Source organism: Oncorhynchus mykiss, chromosome 2, assembly GCF_013265735.2.
Source record: "Oncorhynchus mykiss isolate Arlee chromosome 2, USDA_OmykA_1.1, whole genome shotgun sequence".
Taxonomy (NCBI): domain Eukaryota; kingdom Metazoa; phylum Chordata; class Actinopteri; order Salmoniformes; family Salmonidae; genus Oncorhynchus; species Oncorhynchus mykiss.
The window spans coordinates 88,390,010-88,414,317 of record NC_048566.1 but is presented as its reverse complement, the minus strand read 5'-3'; the positions used below and the strand labels follow the sequence as shown (position 1 = coordinate 88,414,317).

The 24,308-nt window shown below is 43.4% G+C and overlaps 1 protein-coding gene across 5 annotated transcripts in view; it reads right to left on the bottom strand.

The window, feature by feature from the left end:
- Positions 1–15,681, bottom strand: part of LOC110499041 (neuron navigator 2) — a 168,429-nt gene extending 152,748 nt beyond the window's left edge. For all 5 annotated transcript variants that reach the window (XM_036958477.1, XM_036958479.1, XM_036958478.1 and 2 more), the window contains exons 1-2: positions 15,554–15,681; positions 12,450–12,895 (exon numbers count right to left, since the gene is read on the bottom strand). In XM_036958477.1, coding sequence (XP_036814372.1) covers positions 12,450–12,536 — 87 coding nt within the window. In that variant the 5' untranslated portion in view covers positions 12,537–12,895; positions 15,554–15,681. The remainder of the gene's footprint in view (positions 1–12,449; positions 12,896–15,553) is intronic.
- Between the last annotated feature and the right edge of the window lie 8,627 nt (positions 15,682–24,308).

Genomic DNA, 24,308 nt, shown 5'->3' with positions numbered 1-24,308 from the left:
AGTCAGAACCGTCCAGAGTAGTGATGCTAGTCGGGTTGGCAGAGATCGGTTGAAGAGCATGCATTTAGTTTTACTAGCATTAAAAAGCCGTTGGAGGCCACGGAAGAAGTGTTGTATGGCATTGAAGCTTGTTTGGAGGTCTGTTAACACAGTGTCCAAGGAAGGGCCAGATGTATACAGAATGGTGTCGTCTGCGTAGAGATGGATCAGGGAATCACCTGCAGCAAGAGCGACATCATTGATATATAAGTAGTACTTTAAATGATTTCTACTAAAGTACTTTACACCGCTGATACTAATACTGCTAGCTAAATTGCTAGCCATCAAGTTAAGATAGCTGCTTGGATTTTCCCGATTTGCGACTGCCTCTTTTCATGGAGGCCTCCCCTTTCAGAGGAAGAGGAGAACGTTTCCTGCATTATTGGAGTTGTGTTTACTATGCTCTTTTCGGGGACACTATGGACAGACTTGATTTTCAATGCAACAACTGCCTGCTAGCGGAGAACTATAGGACCAAGCTGTCACAGCGTTGCATAATTCTGGGGAAACCACAGCCACCTACCTTCTCCTTCTCTCTACACCTCAGGCTGGACGTCGTTCCATTCTTTGACTGACTGGCCAGTGCTTCACAGGGACCTTTCACCAGGGAAGTCTCCCCCGCCTGTGGAAAATGGACCAACGCTTCTAGAGGACCTAGCGGATCCCGCTATCAATCAATGGATACATGTCACTTTGAGAAGTCCAATCCAGACAGCTTCAACCCCCTGGCCTTGGAGGTTGCAGCGGCATCATCCTTTACCCTGTTTCCAACCCATGGGGATCCTACCGACCTTCTGAGCTCCTCTCTCATGGGATCGTGAGGGTGTTTGAGACTCCGGCCCCTTCATCAGCCACGATGGTCCATTGGGCCCCATCTCCCATCGGTCCTCAGGGGTCTCCTAAACCACCTCCTCTGCAATTTTAGCAGCTGTCATCAATGACAGCTCTATGGTGAGAAACATCTCGGTTCCCAGGGAAAGAACCCTGTGATATCCTGGAGCATGAGTACAGGACATTACAAGGCTGCTTCCTACCGTTCTACGACAGGTGCCATTGGCTTACGTTGTCGTAGTCCATGTGGGGTCAAACGACATTAGGAGGGCTGGCTCGGAACGGCTGAAACTGGATTTGATTCTAGCTCTGAAACACTACAAAAAACAGCCGATTGTTTCAAGCCCTGTACCATTGAAAGATTCAGCAGGCTACTGGCATTACACATCTGGCTAAAAGTCTACTGTAGTTCTATTGACATAACTTTTATAGATAACTTTAACACCTTTTGGAAACAGAAGAAGATCTATTCTACAGGAATGATGGAGTCTATACAAATCATGTTGTTGCACGCATTTCAAGGCCACGTTGAGACAAAAACTTTTCAGTGACCAAAGTTCTGCTCAGATAATCTCTAACGTTGTGTCGCTGAGTTTTCGTAGTGCTGCTGCAAATGTATATTGTCCCAGGGTCGTTGGCAGTCATAATGTAAATAACCTAATTTATGTTTGTCTAACTCTAACTTTTGTCTAACTCCCCTGAATGCCTCTGTCAATCCAACAGCTATATAAAATAGCCCACATTAACATATGTAGCCAAGGTTTATGAAATCGATGACTTGCTGGTAACAGATAACATTCATATATGGGCTATCTCTGAAACTCACTTAGATAATACCTTTCATGATAAAGTGATAGCAATAGATGGTTACAATATCTATAGAAGAAACAGACATGACAATGGGGGTGGTGTTGTTGTTTATATTCATATTGTTTATAGTCATAGTCATATTCCTGTAAAGCTTAGAGAGGATGCATATCAAATCATGTTGAAGTAATATGGTTACAGGTTCACTTGCCTCACCTAAAGCCCATTCTGGTGGGAAGCTGCTATAGACCACCAAGTGCTAACAGTCAGTATTTGGATAATGTGTGAATTCTTGATCATGTATGTGATATCAACAGAAAGGTATATTTTCTGGGTGACCTAAATATTGACTGGCTTTCATCAAGCTGTCCACTCAAGAAAAAAATTAAAACTGTAACCAGTGCCTCATTTAACAGGATATTTACAAACACCAGAGGAATTAAATAATCCGTGCATTGACCACATCTTTGCTAGTTATGCAGAAATCTGCTCTAAAGCAGTACCCACATCCATCGGATGTAGTGATTATAATATAGTAGCCATATCTATGAAACCCAAAGTTCCAAAGGCTGGGCCTAATGTAGTGCACAAGAAATCATACAAGATGTATTGTAGTGATTCCTATGTTGACGATGTAAATAATATTTGCTGGTCTGTGGTGTGAAATGAGGAGCAACCAGACGCTGCACTTGATGCATGAATGAAATAGATTATTCCAGTTACTAATAACCATGAACCTATTAAGAGTGTGACTGTAAAACCGGTTCAATCCCTGTGGTTTGATGAGAAATTGAAAAATTGTATGGTTGATAGGGATTTTATTTATTTTATTTAACTAGGCAATTCAGTTAAGAACAAATTCTTGTTTACAATGACAGCCTACCGGGGAACAGTGGGTTAACTGCCTTGTTCAGGGGCAGAACTACAGATTTTTACCTTGTCAGCTTGGGATTCAATCCAGCAACCTTTCGGTTACTGGCCCAACGCTCTAACCACTAGGCTACCTGCCGCCCCAGAACAAATTATTATTTACAATGACGGCCTACCCCGGCCAAACCCGGATGACACTGAGCCAATTGTACGCCGCCCTATGGGACTCCATATCACGGCCGGATGTGATGCAGCCTGGATGAGGCCAAGTAAATGGCAAATAGTCTGGCTACACAGCTGATTGGCAAACATACTGCAAATTGAGAAATCATGTGACTAATCTAAACAAAAATAAACTGTACTGTGAAACAAATACAAATGATACAAAGGATAATAGTAAAACACTTTGGAGCACTTTAACTGAAATGTTGGGCTAAAAGCTTCATCATTACTTGAATCATTCACTCATCACAAAACCCACTGATATAACTACTTCAATTACTTTTTAATTAACAAGATTAGCATGACATGGCAACAACAAATGCTGAACCTACACATCCATGCATAACTGACCAAATATGAAAGATTGGCATTGTATTTTTTGTTCTGTAAAGTAAGTGTGTAAGAGGTGAAAAAATTATTACTGTCTATCAACAATGACAAGTCACCTGGGTCTGACAACTTGGATGGAAAATTACTGAGGATGAAAGTGGATTATATTGCCACTCCTATTTGCCATACCTTCATTCTAAGGCTGTCCCGACCCAAAACAATCTTGGTCGACCAAAGCCGTCTTGTGCACTTTATCTAAATATTCTGTACTTTCGACTAATCGATTGATCGACATTTGAAAAGGTGTATTTTTACATATATATCCACACCCTAAGTGTTTTAAGGAAATCAACTTCATGCATTGAGCTTGTCTGATGCGTTAAGCCTCTGTTTGATGAAATAAGACACAAATTACTCAAGAGGGAGCCAGAGATCAAGATAACCAGAAGAAAAAAACTTAACCTGACCCAACCATCCTCCTCCCGCTATTGCTGGCTTTTGCAGATTCTGCTGTTACTTTCCTGAAATTGCTGGTAATAGGACCACACGTGGAGTCGCAAACCTTTATCACATTGAATGCCACTTTATCTGACTATTTCTACCAATCCGCGCGGCAGTTATGGTTTTCATATGCACATTTTTGTGGAACAGTTTCATTTAATGTATAATAATGTCTTCGAATCTCAAAATCACATTGGCTACGCTGTCACACCCTCATCTGTTTCACCTGTCCTTGTGATTATCTCCACCCCCTCCAGGTGTCGCTTATTTTCCCCGGTGAATATATCCCTGTGTTTCCTGTCTCTCTGTGCCAGTTTGTCAAGTCAACCATTGTTTTTTTCCCATGCTCCTGCTTTTTTCTATTCTCTGTTTTGCTAGTCCTCCCGGTTTTGACCCTTAATTGCCCTGACTCTGAACCCGCTTGCCCTGACTCTGAACCTGCTTGCCCTGACTCGGAACCCGCTTGCCCTGACTCGGAACCCGCTTGCTCTGACTCTGAACCTGCTTGCCCTGACTCTGAACCCGCTTGCCCTGACTCTGAACCCGCTTGCCCTGACTCTAAACCCGCTTGCTCTGACTCTGAACCTGCTTGCCCTGACTCTGAACCTGCTTGCCCTGACTCTGAACCCACTTGCCCTGACTTTGAACCCGCTTGCCCTGACTCTGAACCCGCTTTCCCTGACCTTGAACCTGCCTGCCACTCTGTACCTCCTGGACTCTGACCTTGTTATGATCTTTTGCCTGTCCATGACCATTATCCTGCCTGCCCCTTGGATACTAATAAATATCAGAGACTCGAACCATCTGCCTCCCGTGTCTGCATCTGGGTCTCACCCTGTGCCCGTACATATGCATGGCCTGTCTGCAACAAACTTGAAACATTGCATCAACTATTAACTTGGGTCCAGCCCAAAGCTTACGCTAGCAAACTTGCAATATTGTATAAAATATTCAGGGCCCTCAGAGTTTCCCGTGCCAGTTAGCTTGGGACAGACACAGCTGTAGACTATTTGCGAAAGGGATAAGAAGTAATTAGGTATGATGTTTTCACTGGATCAGAGCATTATATTGTTGTCTTTCTCGCTGAGTGGTTATTGAAAGGGAAAGAGCTGGAAAGATTTTTCAAATACATTGAGGAACTATTGTCATTCTCAATGGATGTAAAAACAGACTTTGTTAGCTTGCTGTTTGAGGTGAAGAAAACATTACTTTGAGAAGCTACACAGCTCATTAGTGGTGGTGCGTTAAGCCAATCAGAAATACTATCAGATCCCCAAATGTGCACATTTATACGCTTATATTTGTGCACAGGCCAGGTAGCCTATAGGCCCACTTCTATGCATAATCAGGTGTGTGTCCTTACTCAACATTGACAGGAGCCTTCCAAACAAAATAAAATGACTAAATTGACAAATAAACCAAAACATATTTACATATTTACTGTAGCATACAGTAGGTTGTGCACTCTGCAAAACAAGTGTCCACTCTGACAATGAGAACGGTAAAATAATGCAATAATAATATATTGAATTATAGAAATTATAATTATAGGAATTAACAACAAATGTACTACTGGTGATACATGTCATGGGGAATTGATAGACTAACAATCAAATAGAAACAATTCACACAATAAATGTATGAAACAATGAATGTCCACAAATTGCTTGACAAAAAAAATCTTGGTCGACCAACAGCCTATTGACCAAACAATCGACCAGTTGACTAATTGGGGTCAGCCTTAATTCCTTCTAAACCTACAGGAAAGTGTGTGCCCTCAGGCCTGGAGGGAAGCAAAAGTAATTTTGCTACCCAAGAATAGCAACTGGCTCAAACAGCCGACCAATCAGCCTGTTACTAACCCTTAGTAAACTTTAGGAAAAAATTGTGTTTGACCATACTATTTCACAGTAAACAAATTAACAACATACTTTCAGCACGCTTACAGGGAAGGGTACTCAACTTATAAATTAATAAGAATATTGTGGGAGCTGTTTTGTTAGACTTCAGTCATAACCATAATCTGCTGATGGAAAAAATCCTGTGTTATGGCTTTACAATTATCGTGGATCGAAAGTTACCCGTCTAAAAGAAAACAGGGGGTGTTCTTTAATGCAACCCCCTCCAACATAATCTAGGTAGCGTCAGGCATTCCCCAGGGCAGCTTTCTAGGCCCTTTACTTTTTTCAATCTTTACTGATGACCTGCCACTGGCACTGAGTAAAACCTGCGTGTCTTTGATCACTCAATAGGATACACATCAGCTATCACAGCAAGTGAAATCACTGCAACACAAAGAGCTGCAGTCAGTTTTAGAAATGGTGGCAAGAAATAAACATACAAAAATGAAGAGCATTGTATTTGGGACAAATCATTCACTAAACCCTAAACCTCAACGGAATCTTGTAATGAATAATGTCGAAATTGAGCAGGTTGAGGAGACTAAACTTCTTGGTGTAACCCTGGATTGTAAACTGTCATGGTCAAAACATATTGGTGCAATGGTAACTAAGATGGGGAGAGGTCTGTCTGTAATAAAGCGCTGCTATGCTTTCCTGACAAGTCCTACAGGCCCGAGTTTTGTCGCACCTGGACTACTGCCCATTCACATGATCAAGTCCCACAAAGAGTAACATAGGCAAATCACAGTTGGCACAGAACAGAGCCCTTAAATGTATACAGAGAGCTAAAATCAATAACAGGCATGTCAATCTCTCCTTGCTCAAAGTAGAGGAGTGATTGACTGCATCACTACTTGTCTTTGTGAGAGGTATTGACATGTTGAAAGCACCAAGCTGTCTGTTTAAACAACTAGCACACAGCTCGGACACCATGCATACCCCACAAGACATGCCACCAGAGGTCTCTTCACAGTCCCCAATCCAGAACAGACTATGGTGGAGCACAGTACTACATAGAGCCATGACTACATGGAACTCTATTCCACATAAAGTATGCAAGCAGTAGAATCAGAAAAAAAAGATAAAACTACACCTAATGGAACAGTGTGGACTGTGAAGTGGGTTGAGTCACTGACGTGATCTTCCTGTCCAGGTTGACGCCCCCCCTTGGATTCGTGCCATGGGGGAGATCTTTGCGGGCTATACTCGGCCTTGGATAGTAAGTTGGTGGTTGAAGATATCCCTTTAGTGGTGTGGGGGCTGTGCTTTGGCAAAGTGGGTGGGGTTATATCCTGCCTGTTTGGCCCTGGGTATCATTGATCGGGGCCACAGTGTCTCCTGACCCCTCCTGTCTCAGACTCCAGTATTTATGCTGAAATAGTTTATGTGTCGGGGGGCTAGGGTCAGTCTGTTATATCTGGAGTATTTCTCCTGTCTTATCTGGTGTCCTGTCTGAATTTAAGTATTGAGGACCTGAGCCCTAGGACCATGCCTCAGGACTACCTGGCCGGATGACTTCTTGCTGTCCCCAGTCCCCCTAGTCGTGCTGCTACTCCAGTTTCAACTGTTCTGTTCTACTATGGAACCCTGACCTGTTCACCGGACGTGCTACCTGTCCCAGACATGCTGTTTTCGACACTCTAGAGACAGCAGGAGCGGTAGAGATACTCTTAATGATCGGCTATGAAAAGCCAACTGACATTTACTCCTGAGGTGCTGACCTGTTGCACCCTCTACAACCACTGTGGTTATTATTATTTAATCCTGCTGGTCATCTATGAACATTTGAACATCTTGGCCATGTTCTGTTATAATCTCCACCCGGGAACAGCCAGAAGAGGACCCCGCCTCCTCATAGTCTGGTTCCTCTCTAGGTTTCTTCCTTGGTTCTGGCCTTTCTAGTGAGTTTTTCCTAGCCACCGTGCTTCTACACCTGCATTGCTTGCTGTTTGAGTTTTTAGGCTAGGTTTCTGTACAGCACTTTGTGACATCAGCTGATGTAAGAAGGGCTTTATAAATATGTTTGATTGATTGATTGATTGAAGAGACACACACACACAGGCACACACACCCATATAGGTCCATTATCATTGTTTTTACTTTTTGTACATAGGAGGCCCGCAAAACACTTCGGCGGACCGTACAATACATTTCGATGCAGAAAAAACCCTGGCAAGACCTCAGTTTCACACACACATTACCTGCGCATGTGCAGGGGACCAAAACAGTGGAGAAGTTGAGCCTCACGCTTCTACGCTCTTAGTTGTTGAGGAAATGTATCCACTATGCCGTTTACTTTCTACATCTACATCAGATTTCTGAGTCTACCTTTATGGTTGAAACATTATCATACACACGCATACACACACTTTCGCATTCTGCCCTTTAGCATTCACCACTACATGTCGCTTTTTTGTTCTTCAGAATCCAAAGTAAGCCAAAGCAGAACTAGGACATGTACTGTAGTAGTGGGGTATAAGGATTACTCCTGCCCTCCCCCAGGTTTCACAGCTCTTCACCACCACCTGTTCTTCAGCCCACGTCCAAAGAGAGATGGAGTGAACGAGAGAGGAGAGCAGGAGAGGGACAGATGGTGCTGGGGCCTAGAGGAGGACCGAATTGAAACAAGTGGCCTCCATTCTCCCACCTAACCTCCTCTCCAACCCACAGACAGTACCAGTGGGTCCCTCCCTTCAGTGGCTTGTTAATGGGGTGGCCCTGCTAAGGCATTACTGGGGGTTCCTATTATGAGAAGAGCATGATTTAAGCTCTGTCCAAAATGTTTGAGTGTGTGTGTGTTTGTGTGTGTGTGTGTGTTACACCTGCAGCATGGTAGGTAAAGATGAAATTGACAGCATCAAGGAGAACACGTCTAATCACATTTACAACCACAGAATCAGAGTGATCCACAGTTCATAGGCAATCATCAGGATGGCTTACAGTCTTCATACACACAATTTCATAATCATACCATTGATCATCTTACAGGCTTTCGTATCTGTAATCTATTTTTTTATTTATTCTTTGGGCAGAAAATCTCCCGAGTGGTGCAGCGGTCTAAGGCTCTGCATTTCAGTACTAGAGGTGTCGCTACAGACACCCTGGTTTGAATCCAGGCTGTATCACAACCGGCTGTGATTGGGTGGCGCACAATTGGCCTAGCATCGTCAGTGTTCGGCTGGGATAGGCCGTTATTGTAAATAATACTTTGTTCTTAACTGACTTGCCTGGTTAAATAAAATGTTTATGCAGCAGACAGAGGATGTATGCACACTCTCTCATTTCTGCAGGAGAGCAATTTTCTCCCTTAAATAGTAGATCAAATTGTTATCCATTAAATATCCATGATATCCATGATATTCATACTCAAAATGCAACGGCATAACTCTCCCCAAATATTTTTTTTTGTCACGTGCCGAATACAACAGGTTCACCTTACAGTGAAATGCAATGCTTACTTACGATCCCCTAACCAACAATACAGTTTAAAAATATATATGGATAAGAATAAGAGATAAAAGTAACAAGTAATTAAAGAGCAGCAGTAAAATAACAATAGTGAAACTATATAGAGGTGGGGTACCAATACAGAGTCAATATGCGGGGGTAGAATGTACATGTAGGTAGAGTTATTAAAGTGACTATGCATAGATGTCAACAGAGCGTAGCAGTGGTGTAAAGAAGAGGAGAGGGGAGAGGGGGAGGGGGGCAATGCAAATGGTCTGGGTAGCCATTTGACTAGATGTTCAGGAGACTTATGGCTTGGGGGTAGAATGTGTTTAGAAGTCTCTTAGACCAAGACTTGGCACTCCGGTACCGCTTGCCGTTCGGTAGCAGAGAGAACAGTCTATGACTAGGGTGGCTGGAGTCTTTGAATTTTTAGGGCCTTCCTCTGACACCGGCTGGTATAGAGGTCCTGGATGGCAGGAAGCTTGGCCCCAGTGATGTACTGGTTCGATGGGAGACTGAAACTGTGGTGACAGGGTAACCCAAAACCACTAGATAAGAGGCTAACCACTGAAAAATATGACGAGGGACTGAAATATGATGCACAGATAGATTACGGATTAATATGAATGAAAAGGTTAAACTAATCGGAGTAACCTTCTTGAATAGTACTCCTCATCCTCAATCACATCATCTAACAGCACTCTTAACCTCCTACTTTAGGCTGAACTTTTTCAAACGATCATGAAGTCAAAGTCAAAGCTAAACCTGGCTGTGTGTAGAATCTAACATCTTATGACAGGATCCCTTGATGGCCCTCCATAACTATGGACAATACACCATTCTTTCCTGGCCATACACACTCATTAGGGTCAATGTCAATGGCTACGGCTAATGCGCTTGACAGGAACCTAGTTCCGACAGAAGTCCTCTCTTCCCACTCCATTCAGCCATAGTGAGAGTAGGCAGAGGAGGGAGAGCTCTCTCCAACACTACGTAGGATCAGCACGAGACTTCACATCAACTCCATCACACCATCTTAAAAACTTTTACTGCAGTGGGCTAAATCAGGGTCACATAGAGTGCTTCTTGGTAGTCTTAAACAAATCTACTTTGAAACAAAAGTATACAGCTCACACTCATGGTTATGGGCTTTAAAAAAGAAGACACGTGTACCATGTCAGATATTAAGTAGAAATGTATTTCATTTTGAGTTTGCACCCAAATACTATACTTTATATACATCACAGAAGACTGAAATATAACAAAATCTTTGAAATAGAAATAACGGATTTCCAGCGTAAAAAAAAGAAACGTTTATTAATGATGAAATTATTAACTATTTTAATAGCATTCCACCCATAAGGCCACTAGGTCATTTGACTGCATGAGAGGGCTACCCTTCCTTTCCAGAGCTTGCCGAATGAAACAAAATAATCATGAATAGACATGTACCAAAGTTAGAACACACAAAGACAAACAAATGCTAAATGGGAGACTTTATGACAACTTTCAACCACATTGCTATGAAATGTTTGCTTTGTTGGAAAAGTGCCAATAAGACTGCATTTACACAGGCAGTGTCACGGCTGTCGTAAGAAGTGGACCAAGGTACAGGGTGGTGAGCGTACATTTTCCTTTTTATTTTGGAATGACGCCAACAAAACAAGAAACAAAAAGAACAACCATGACGCTTACAGGGCTTTAGTGCCACAAACAACGTTAACTACCCACACTGAAGGAGGGAAAAAGGGCTACCTAAGTATGATTCACAATTAGAGACAACGATAGACAGCTGTCCCTGATTGAGAACCATACCCAGCCAAAACATAGAAATAAAGAAACATAGATCACAAAACATAGAATGCCCACCCCACTGTCACACAGGGCGTGACAGGCCGACACATTCTGATCTTTTGCCCAGTTATTAGTAAAAGAGCTGATCTGATTTGTCAAAAGGACAATTAGTGGAAAAATATCTCAGACTGGGATGCCTGTGGAAACACAGTTGGAGCATAGGTGGGCTGTGAATACAATTGCCTAATTTGACTAACTTTGCAACAAAATTACAAATAATCTAGTTAGAACAATAATCAAGCTTCAGTAGGGGCAGCAGATAGCCTAGTGGGTAGGAGCGTTGGGCCAGTAAGCTGTCGTTCTGCCCCTAAGCAAGGCAGTTAACCCACTGTTCCCTTAATGCAGATGATGTGGATGTGGATTAAGGCAACTCTCTGATTCAGAGGGGTTGGGTTAAATGCGGAAGACACATTTCAGTTGAAGACATTCGGTTGTACAACTGACTAGGTATCCCCCTATCCAGTAGTACTCACTGTAGCTTTGTAGGTAGCCAATGTCATACCAGATGGATTACTAATATGGAAATCAACATGGTGCATTGTAGGAATTATTGGTCTAAAAGATGTTAGAGCAGGTTAGGAGGCCATTAATTAATGATACTACCATCACAATCAGAGATGATTAAAATCACTGCTCCCGAACCTATCAATAATTCAGTAAGGGGATAAACCAAAGCATCAAGTCACAGAAAACAACTCTTTTGACTATTGAAGGACAATGATGAGTTCACAAGCAGCCTTCTTTTACCTGTACCTCTCAAGAACCCAGGAACACTGAATCATAGAAATCACAGGTCTGAACAAATAGAACATGAAATTATCCTAAAATGAAATACACATCTGATGACAAATGAGGGTGGGCTAAATGAGGGCCAACAATGAGGCAAGAGTACAAGGCAATCAGGCTGCCATAAGGCGTGAGAGAGGGGGCTGACATGATAAGACCCAACACTGAGCTTTACATTGTTCAAAAGGAGACTTTCACTTGGGGAGTCATTGAAAGCAATCGCACGTACTTATCAAGGCAAATTACCTAATCTCTACGACAGCCCCACAGTTCAGTGTAGAAGCTTCACCAAAGCCAAAGCATGACCAATATATGCCGCCCCAGCTGCCAGCCATGGGGGGTGGGGGGACAACCTAGCTACCGTAGAGAACCCTCTTATAACATCCTGGTATGAAGCCTGAACAGATGGGGGACGGGATCCCCAATAACTCTCTCATAATAGATACATAAACTACCTAACTCTGCATGCATATTGAATCTAGCCAAGAGTAAACATACTTTTGTTACTGTCATTTTCACCACCGGCATCATGCATCATTTATATTCGTACATACCATTTTTAAAGTTGTCCAACAGATTACAATAAAACTTACTTTTACCACTATGTAGTACATTTTGTTCTGTTCAGTTTCAAAGCATTCCAAAACTGCTGTGACTTGTACACAGAAATAAACTGTAGCCTCTGATTGGATCAACCACACCAGCAGGATAACAATCACATAACAGTAACGTAAAAACATTTTGGGGTGAATCAAAAAGATGTTCCCCTCAAGCTCCTGTCTGTGAAGCAGTGGTCATAATTGTAAAGAGGTCATTAGCGGACAAACAGAGAGACAGACAGCGATGGGCTCCATTTACCTTTTTCTGCTCCTCCAGTGCATGTCTCACAGGTTTCCTCCTCTGGTGCTGGTGCTGATGCTTGCTCCCCTCAGCTCCCAATTCCATAGCAGGCTGAATGCCAGATACCCTCTCTCTTCCCTGCTCAGTCCCAACTCCACAATATCCACAACCCAATAATCCCTGAGGGGAAGGGAAATCCCAGATATTTCACATGTGATATCCTACTTCCTTCCCAGGTTGTCAATACGGATACACCACTTCTCCAAAAGAATGATCACATCCGATACCTCCCAAAGGATTCTGGGGCTCTGGCGGAGAAAAGGTCAACAATAGTTCTGCTTCTTCAGTCTCAAACCAGAGGGAATGGGCCACGGGGCTGACCGGAGAGACTGGGTCCCAGGGGCCGCTGGTCTCTGAATCATGGTGGTTAGTTAGGGATGCAGCCTGCAGCAACGATGCACTGCCTTCATTGGAAGTGATAGGATTTAACACAGTGATAATGAAATCTGATAAGCATGGTTGAGTCCAAGGGGTTCCAAGTGTCCCATCATGCTTGATCTGAGCGAAGAGCTTGAGTTACCCACCATGTACCCAGTTACCCACTATATCAAGTTTGGACACACAAACTCAAGGGTTTTTCTTTATTTTCACTATTTTCAACATTGTAGAATAAGAGCAAAGACATCAAACTATGAAATAACACATATAGAACCATGTAGTAACCAAAAAAGTGACCTGGAAAGCTTTTCCAACAGTCTTGAAGGAGTTCCCAAATATGCTGAGAACTTGTTGGCTGCTTTTCCTTCACTCTGCGGTCCAACTCATCCCAAACCATCTCAATTGGGTTGAGGTTGGGTGATTGTGGAGGCCAGGTCATCTGATGCAGCACTCCATCACTCTCCTTCTTGGTAAAATAGCCCTTACATAGCCTGGAGGTGTGTTGGGTCATTGTCCTGTTGTAAAACAAATGATAGTCCCACTAAGAGCAAACCAGATGGGATGGCGTATTGCTACATAATGCTGTGGTAGCCATGCTGGTTATGTGTGCCTTGAATTTGAAATAAATCACCAACAGTGTCACCAGCAAAGCACGTAATGGAGTGCGTAACTCGCTGCAGGGAAATCAGGCGCAGGAGAGCAGAAATGGTTGTAAAACAAATGATAGTCCCACTAAGAGCAAACCAGATGGGATGGCGTATTGCTGCATAATGCTGTGGTAGCCATGCTGGTTATGTGTGCCTTGAATTTGAAATAAATCACCAACAGTGTCACCAGCAAAGCACGTAATGGAGTGCGTAACTCGCTGCAGGGAAATCAGGCGCAGGAGAGCAGAAATGGTTGTAAAACAAATGATAGTCCCACTAAGAGCAAACCAGATGGGATGGCGTATTGCTGCATAATGCTGTGGTAGCCATGCTGGTTATGTGTGCCTTGAATTTGAAATAAATCACCAACAGTGTCACCAGCAAAGCACCCCCAAACCATCACACCGCCTCCTCCATGCTTCACGGTGGGAATTACACATGCGGAGATCATCCGTTCACCTACTCTGCGTGTAATGGCGTGCGTAACTCGCTGCAGGGAAGTCAGGCGCAGGAGAGCAGAAATGGGTAGCAAACTGAGACCTTTATTGAGGCGAACAAAAACACAGCACTCAGAAAACGAAACACACCCGGGTTACAATAACCCGGCGCAAACCAGCCTGGAGTACACATACATTCACATATAACAATTCCACACACAGACATGGGGGGAAACAGAGGGTTATATGCAAGACAAGTAATGAGGGAATGCAAACCAGGTGTGTGGGAAAACAAGACAAAACAAATGGGAATGAAAGTTGGATCGGAGATGGCTAGAAGACCGGTGACGTCGGCCGCCGAACGCCGCCTGAACAAGGAGAGGGACCGACCTCGACGGCAGTCGTGACACTGCGTCTCTCAAAGAAACGGCGGTTGGAACCAGAAATCCAAAATTTTGATTGATTAGACCAAAGCTCAGATCATGTTTCTTGGTCCAAGCAAGTCTCTTCTTCTCATTGGTGTCCTTTAGTAGTGGTTTCTTTGCAGCAATTTGAAGGACTGATTCTCGAAGTCTTCTCTGAACAGTTGATGTTGAGATGTGTCTGTACTTGAACTCTGTGAAGCAATTATTTGGGCAATTTCTCAGGCTGGTAACTCGAATTAACTTGTCCTCTGCAGCAGAGGTAACTCTGGGTCTTCCTTTCCCGTGGCAGTCGTCATGAGAGCCAGTTTCATCATAACGCTTGATGATTTTGGCGACTACACTTGAAGAAACTTTCAAAGTTATTGACATTTTCCTGATTGACTGACCTTCATGTCGTTTAGTAATGATGGAATGTCGTTTCTCTTTGCTTATTTGAGCTGTTCTTGCCATAATATGGACTGGGTCTTTTAGGGCCAAATAGGGCTATCTTCTGTATTCCACCCATACCTTGTCACAACACAACTGATTGGCTCAAACACATTAAAAAGGAAAGAAATTCCACAAATTATCTTTTAACAAGGCACACCTGTTAATTGAAATGCATTCCAGGTGACTACCTCATGAAGCTGGTTGAGAGAATGTGCAACGCTTCATCAAGGCAAAGTGTGGCTACTTTGAAGAATCTCAAATATAAAATATATTTTGATTTGTTTAACACTTTTTTGGTTACTACATGATTCCATATGTGTTGTTCAATAGTTTAGACATACATTTCTAGTAAAATAGTCAAATGAAGAAAAACCCTTTAATGAGTATGTGTGTCGGAATATATATATATGCAAGGTTGCATTAAATTGATACATCATTGTCATCATCATTCTCATTATGATCGTTTGGGAACACCGATGATTTTTAAAACTCCACTGTAAAACTATCACTCTCACTTAACTAAAGAAACCCAAATAGGCGACATACTACAGTAGATATAAACGTATTTCAAGTTTAACCATTAGACTTAGCCTACAATATGAATATAGAATGTGACTGACTGAAACCGGGATGTAGAAAATACAAAATAAAAAATTATACGAATGCATCAAAATTAGCCTAGTCCATCTAACATGATATCATATAACTGTATGGGGGAAAAAAATGGTCAAATATAAAATACTCACCCAAATAAAATGTTTTTTTGTGTGCAGAATATCCATGCACAGAGGCTGCAAATTGGTTACTCCGCGTGCACACCGTACACCAGCACAGACCACACTTTCCATTCCCATCCCCACAGAGAGCGCTTCTTTTCAGTAGCTTTTTTTGGACACTGCTTTCTTGTCCCAGTGTTAAAGCTCATTCTCATTGAAACTTTTAGGAATGAATTTTCTGCCATCTAGTGTGAAAAAATGGAACATCTCTTATTAGTCATTCCACCCATGATCGCAAGAGCATCGAACTTTACGAGGCTACAATTACATGAAAAGGCTCCACTTTTCGGAATTATACATCATTGAACTTTTCATATATTATAATTAGAGGTAGGTTATAATATCATGCAAGAAACAGGTGACAGTCAGTCCATTTAGTGATATACAGTATAGTTACATTGTATTCACCTGGTTATTGCATGATGTTGCCACTATGCCAAACTCTGTATAGAAAAAGCATTACATGTTGTGTTGTCCCTATTCTATCCACTATATCAAAAGCAGATGCCATGTTTACTGTCAGAGAGAAACCACATCAGTCCTAGACCAGGAGGTGGAAACACCAAAGTGACCATCTTGGGGGTGGGTAATGTCAGTATGGCATGTTCCCTCAGTATCTTACAGTGAGTTACACTGTGCATATTCCACTGTGCAGAGCGAGCACCAAAGACTTTAGATTTTTATTCTGAGCTTGTATACAGTGCCACGCCATTCCAACAAACAAACAACAATTCCTATGAATACTGATGATAAACAGTCTAGTATAGCTTATCACTTACCCCGTGACTTGCTGTGAAGGGTGTGGCTGATGAAGTCACCGTGGTGGATGCTATAGAGGACTGCATGGAGAGGAGCTAGACATGCAGCAAGCCAGCCTCTTCCTGAAGACCTCAGCCGCCAGAGGTCAGCTATAGCCTGGCTCAGTCCCCGTGTGTGTGTGTGTGTGTGTGTGTGTGTGTGTGTGTGTGTGTGTGTGTGTGTGTGTGTGTGTGTGTGTGTGTGTGTGTGTGTGTGTGCGTGCCTGCTTGCGTGTGTGTGTGTGTGTGTGTGTGTGTGTGTGTGTGTGCATGCTTGCGTGTGTGTGTGTGCGTGCGTGCCTGCTTGCGTGTGTGTGTGTGTGTGCATGCTTGCGTGTGTGTGTGTGTGTGCGTGCCTGCTTGCGTGTGTGTGTGTGTGTGTGTGTGTGTGTGTGTGTGTGTGTGTGTGTGTGTGTGTGTGTGTGTGTGTGTGTGTGTGTGCATGCTTGCGTGTGTGTGTGTGTGTGTGTGTGTGTGTGTGTGTGTGTGTGTGTGTGTGTGCGTGCCTGCTTGCGTGTGTTTGTGTGTGTGTGTGTGTGTGTGTGTGTGTGTGTGTGTGTGCATGCTTGCTTGCGTGTGTGTGTGTGTGTGTGTGCGTGCCTGCTTGCGTGTGTGTGTGTGTGTGTGTGTGTGTGTGTGTGTTTGTGTGTGTGTGTGTGTGTGTGTGTGCATGCTTGCGTGTGTGTGTGTGTGCATGCTTGCGTGTGTGTGTGTGCGTGCGTGCCTGCTTGCGTGTGTGTGTGTGTGTGTGTGTGTGTGTGCATGCTTGCGTGTGTGTGTGTGCCTGCTTGCGTGTGTGTGTGTGTGTGTGTGTGTGTGTGTGTGTGTGTGCATGCTTGCGTGTGTGTGTGTGTGTGTGTGTGTGTGTGTGTGTGTGTGTGTGCGTGCCTGCTTGCGTGTGTGTGTATGTGTGTGTGTGTGTGTGTGTGTGTGTGTGTGTGTGTGTGTGTGTGTGTGTGTGTGTGTGTGTGTGTGTGTGTGTGTGTGTGTGTGTGTGTGTGTGCATGCTTGCGTGTGTGTGTGTGTGTGTGTGTGTGTGTGTGTGTGTGCGTGTCTGCTTGCGTGTGTGTGTGTGTGTGTGTGTGTGTGTGTGCTGACTCCTTTAAAATAATACAGTGATGCAGCAGAACGATGAATGCTTTTTGTATTTCAAACTCTTGTGGGAAAATGTGTCCAGAGTGACAAACTATGAAATCCCTAGATGTAAAAACGTGGAGTTTGGGATATTTTCCCACTTCGTTGTAACATATTGTAATATATCACTCTCTGTTCCTCTTATTCTACTCAGACACAGCCAACTCCAAGCTGTGCGTCATCACTGCAGGCGTGCGTCAGAGGAAGGGGGAGAGTCGTCTGGATCTGGTCCAGAGGAACATTTAGGTGTTGAAGCAGATCCTCCCTCCACTGGCCCAGCACAGTCCTGATGCCATCCCCCTGGTCATATAAACCCCTAGTAACTCACTACACCATGTCCACTTCTTATATTCATATAGGGAGAAGTGAGTAGGATATTATCAGACTGATGAGAAGAGTCAAGTCAAACTTAGTTACATTACTTATTTTCGCTAAGTAAATGTTTCTTCCTAGCGTGGATAAACCCTGTCCAATAGTAATTGAGCATATATATATTTGTTTCTAACCCTGGCTGGTGGCTAACCCGATGGTACTGAACTCTGTGGCACTCTGGTGGATGTGCTGACCTATGTGGCATGGAGGCTGAGTGGGTTCCCTCAGAACAGGGTCAGCAGAACCAATCTGGACTACTTGACAGGGGAGAGACTGCAGATCCACTCTAGCAGTGTCCAGGAACACATCATAGGAGAGCACGGGGACTCCAGTGGTGAGACACTCCCCTGTATTAGGTCAAAAACAGCATCACAATCAATCCATACAAAAAATATACATCACCCGAGACCTAGAGGCTGGGCAGGATTCAGAGGGCTGGGCAGATGTTTGGCAACTCCATTATTCGCAGTATTAGACTTAAAATTAATCATCCAGCGATCATACACTGTTTACCAGGGGGCAGAGCTACCAACGTTAAGGATAATCTGAAGATGATGCTGGCTAAAGCTAAAACTGGTGAGTGTAGAGAGTATAGGGATATTGTTATCCACGTCGGCACCAACGATGTTAGGATGAAACAGTCAGAGGTCACCAAGCGCAACATAGCTTCAGCGTGTAAATCAGCTAGAAAGATGTGCCGGCATCGAGTAATTGTCTCTGGCCCCCTCCCAGTTAGGGGGAGTGATGAGCTCTACAGCAGTCACACACCTCAATCGCTGGTTGAAAACTGTTTTCTGACCCTCCCAAAATATAGAATTTGTAGATAATTGGCTCTCTTTCTGGGACTCGCCCACAAACAGGACCAAGCCTGCCCTGTTGAGGAGTGACAGACTCCATCCTAGCTGGAAGGGGGCTCTCATCTTAGCTACGAACATAGACAGGGCTCTAACTCCCCTAGCTTCACAATGAGATAGGGTGCAGGCCAGGCAGCAGGCTGTTTTTAACCAGCCTGCCAGCTTAGTGGAGTCTGCCACTAGCACAGTCAGTGTAGTCAGCTCAGCTATCCCCATTGAGACCGTGTCTGTGCCACGACCTAGGTTGGGCAAAACTAAACATGAAGGTGTTCGCCTTAGCAATCTCACTGGAATAAAGACCTCATCCATTCCTGCCATTATTGAAAGAGATTGTGATACCTCACATCTCAAAATAGGGCTACTTAATGTTAGATCCCTCACTTTCAAGGCAGTTATGGTCAATTAACTAATCACTGACCATAATCTTGATGTGATTAGCTTGACTGAAACATGGCTTAAACCTGATGAATTTACTGTGTTAAATGAGGCCTCACCCGCTGGTTACACTAGTGACCATATCCCCTGCGCATCCCGCAAAGGTGTTGCTAACATTTACGATAGCAAATTTAAATTTACAAAAAATCCCCCGGCTTTCACTTCAGCAGTGATAAAATCATGAACTTCTTTGAGGAAAAGATCATGATCATTAGAAAGTAAATTATGGACTCCTCTTTAAATATGTGTATTCCTCCAAAGCTCAGTTGTCCTGAGTCTGCAGGACAACTGAGCTTTTTTTCTGAGTCTGCCAGGACCTAGGATCAAGACACTCAAGTTTTTTAGTACCATATCTCTTGGCACTTTGATGAAAATAATAATGGCCTCGAAACCTTCAAGCTGCATGCTGGACCCTATTCCAACTAAACTACCGAAAGAGCTGCTTCCTGTGCTTGTACTTGTCCTATGTTGATCATAACAAATGGCTCTCTATTTAGCGGATGTGTACCAAACTCACTAAAAGTGGCAGTAATAAAGCCTATCTTGAAAAAGCCCAACCTTGACCCAGAAAATAAAAACTATCGGCCTATATAGAATCTCCCATTCCTCTCAAAAAAAATTGAAAAAGCTGTTGCGCAGCAACTCACTGCCTGCCTGAAGACAAACAATGTATACAAAATGCTTCAGTCTGGTTTTAGACCACATCACAGCACTGAGACTGCACTTGTGAAGGTGGTAAATTACCTTTTAATGGCGTCAGACCGAGGCTCTGCATCTGTCCTCGTGCTCCTAGACCTTAGTGCTGCTTTTGATACCATCAATCACCACATTCTTTTGGAGAGATTGGAAACCCAAATTGGTCTACACGGTCAAGTTCTGGCCTGGTTTAGATTGTAACTGTCGGAAAGATATCAGTTTGTCTCTGTGGATGGTTTGTCCTCTGACAAATCAACTGTAAATTTCGGTGTTTCTCAAGGCTCCGTTTTAGGACCACTATTGTTTTCACTATATATTTTACCGCTTTCATTGCTATGCGGATGACACACAGCTGTACATTTCAATGAAACAGGGTGGAGCCCCAAAATTGCCCTCCCTGGAAGCCTGTGTTTCAGACACAAGGAAGTGGATGGCTGCAAATGTTCTATTTTTAAACTCGGACAAAACAGAGATGCTTGTTCTAGGTCCCAAGAAACAAAGAGATCTTCTGTTGAATCTGACAATTAATGTTGATGGTTGTACGGTCGTCTCAAATAAAACAGTGAAGGACCTCGGCGTTACTCTGGACCCTGATCTCTCTTTTGACGAACATATCAAGACTGTTGCAAGGACAGATTTTTCCCATCTACGTAACGTTGCAAAAATCAGAAACTTTCTGTCCAAAAATGATGCAGAAATATTAATCCATGCTTTTGTTACTTCTAGGTTAGACTACTGCAATGCTCTACTTTCCGGCTACATGGATAAAGCACTAAATAAACTTCAGTTAGTGCTAAACACGGCTGCTAGAATCTTGACTAGAACTAAAAAATGTAATAATTTTACTCCAGTGCTAGCCTCTCTACACTGGCTTCCTGTTAAGGCAAGGGTTGATTTCAAGGTTTTACTGCTAACCTACAAAGCATTACATGGGCTTGCTCCTACCTATCTTTACGATTTGGTCCTGCCGTACATACCTACACATACGCTACAGTCACCAGACGCAGGCCTCCTTATTGTCCCTAGAATTTCTAAGCAAACAGCTGGAGGCAGGGCTTTCTCCTATAGAGCTCCATTTTTATGGAATGGTCTGTCTACCCATGTGAGAGACGCAGACTCGGTCTCAACCTTTAAGTCTTTATTGAAGACTCATCTCTTCAGTAGGTCCTATGATTGATTGTAGGCTGGCTCAGGAGTGTGAAGGTGAACAGAAAGGCCTGGAGCAATGAACCACCCTTGCTGTCTCTGCCTTGCCGGCTCCCCTCTCTCCACTGGAATTCTCTGCCTCTAACCCTATTACAGGTGCTGAGTCACTGGCTTACTGGTGCTCTTCCATGCCGTCCCTAGGAGGGGTGCATCACTTGAGTGGGTTGAGTCACTGACGTGATCTTCCTGTCCGGGATGCCGCCCCCCCTTGGGTTGTGCCGTGGTGGAGATCTTTGTGGGCTATACTCCGGCCTTGTCTCAGGATGGTAAGTTGGTGGTTGAAGATATAGTGGTGTGGGTGCTGTGCTTGGCAAAGTGGGTGGGGTTATATCCTGCCTGTTTGGCTCTGTCTGTCCAGGGGTATCGTCAGACGGGGCCACAGTGTCTCCCGACCCCTCCCGTCTCAGTCTCCAGTATTTATGCTGCAGTAGTTTATGTGTCGGGGGGCTAGGGTCAGTTTGTTATATCTGGAGTACTTCTCCTGTCTTATCCGGTGTCGTGTGTGAATTTAAGTATGCTGTTTCTAATTCTCTCTTTCTCTCTTTCTTTCTTTCTCTTTCTTTCTTTCTTTCTTTCTTTCTTTCTTTCTTTCTTTCTTTCTCTTTCTCAGAGGACCTGAGCCCTAGGACCATGCCTCGGGACTACCTGGCCTGATGACTCCTTGCTGTCCCCAGTCCACCTAGCCGTGCTGCTGCTCCGGTTTCAACTGTTCTGCCTGCGGCTATGGAACCCTGACCTGTTCACCAGACGTGCTACCTGTCCCAGACCTACTGTTTTCAACTCTCTAGAGACAGCAGGAGCGGTAGATATACTCTTAATGTTTGGCTAGAAAAGCCAACTGACATTTACTCCTGAGGTGCTGACCTGTTGCTCCCTCGACAACCACTGTTATTATTATTATTTGACTCTGCTGGTCAAATGGTTTTTGGTTTTTACGTTGTGTGTATTGTTATAATGCATTTTCTGTACAGTATGTGTGTTCGTGTGTGTGTGTTTCCCAGGGCATGTGTGGGATAGAGGAGGACGTGTACTCACCCAGCCCCTGAGGGAGACAGAGGTTCAGGGGCGGCTGGAGAGGGCATGGTTCCTGGGAAAAACCAACAGCGAGCTGAGCCTCTGAGCCACAGAGCTCCAGGACAAAGAATGAATCAAGCTCATACATTAGTTTACACTGAGGGTAACTGATGTTGTCATGTGTACAGTAACAATGTCTAAACACTCAACATGAACCGTCAAGCTCATACATGTGATTTGTATATATTTGTGTTGTATCATCAATAGTGATGTCTGTATCGCAAATCAAATATACAGACTGCGTGTGATGAATAAAGAGAGTTATTGGAAACTGTTTTGCCCCATCTTCAATACATAAAGAAGGGTCATCAAATCATGGTTGTCCTTCTTACACATGAAGTAGCATGTTAGATGTATGTCCAGAAGGGGGCAGGATCCCACTTCCTGAGCAGGATTGGGTAGGTGGCAGCAAAGTGGCTTGAAGACAGACAGGGTGGGTAGGGAAGGTTCAGTAACTCTCTCCCCCTGGTCTCTTCTACTCTTCTTGACTCAGTATTAAATCAGCAAGCTCAGGATTTCTGATGGCTGTCTCTCTCTCATATGGTCCATCTGTTTGTGTAGCAATGTTTCCCATGCATCCTTAAAATCCCCTATTTGTTTTCATTAGTTCACTGTTGATACAGTCCCAAAATGTTTTGCATGTCAGGAGACACGTTTTCAAGAAGCAACATGTCACCGGCCACATCGTCATGATGATGTAAAATGATTCATAGTTGGTAACTGCCACGTGTTTGTGATATTACAAAAACAAAGAAGCTACTTCAAACAACAAACAGTTTTGTCCCCAGCGGACATCATTGCACGTGCAATAAATAGCAGTATATGTACTGAGACTTTTACAAACCACGATGCTAGATGCTCCTCTCCTCCACTTCATCAACATAACTTGGGCAAACAGTGGCGCCTATTCCCCCTTTACGGATTTCAACTTTAATCAGGGTGACATAGGGACAAGTAGTGAATGGATGAATACCAGACGTGTTGTGTAGTCCAGGGGTTCTTAAAGTGGGGTCAGCAGAGGGTCCACCACCAGATATGAAATAATTTAAAAATAATAATCTTAATTTTTTTAATGAATATTACTAACAGATGAAATTACTTTGGGCAAGGGATCTGTGGAGTAAGTTTACAGTGTGCAATACAATACAATATTATTCATCTACCATGTACTGTATGTTCTTAACCCTAGGCAACATGGGCCTGGGATGCTCAAAGGGATATTGGTATTAAAGAACTCCACCAATTATACATTTTTCAACTAAATACTATTCCCCCCAAATGTTACTTTATTTTTTACATAAATGCACTTTAATTTACTCTTTAAAACGGCAAGGTTTTCTCTCTGCCTAATGTCATAATGTTTAGAATTATAGGATATTAGCTTTAAAGCCACAACAACAACAAAATATGAAAAAATTATTCAGGGACCCTCTCATAATCGAAACACAACTCGAGTTCACTAAAAATTGTCTACAGGGATTTTGACATCTGCAGCACATGGCTGGATGAACCAAGTCTCAGGTCTGGGAAAGAACATTTAAAAGGACTGCCTCTTGGGAATTGGATAGAAAATGTTGCTGTTTTCAAGCAAATTGGGGCAGGACAAAATGTGTAGAATTGCAGGAAATTTTCTCATAGTAAAACGTCATAACAATAAAAATCCCTGTAGGCTATTTTTATCACACTCGAGTTGTGTTCTGATTATGAGGGGAGTCCCTGATGAATTTGCTAACACAAAAAGGGTCCCGGCCCCAAAACGTTTGAGAACCCCTTGTGTAGTCAAAGTACTCTATATTACTCCTATAGTAACTGTGATATAATCTCTTTGACAATGCCAAGAGCACTTAGGTCTAGGCTTACTAGAGATGGGTCGCCTGGAGTCACCACTAATGAAAATAAATGGACTTGAGATGTCCAGCTGGTTTCAACAACATTAAAACATATCCACAGTGATGAGTGGTAAGTTACAGTATTCCTGTAATAGTGAGAGAGGAAACACCAGAAAGACTAACTTCAGAAAGTAGCCGGTGACCGGTGTGTTAGCGACCAACTACTGGGTGTCTACGAACGGGGGAGAATCGATATGACATTCATCAGGGCCAGGACCAAGGCCAGCCTGACAAGTCTCTCCAATCAATAGGCTGCCAGGACAGCATA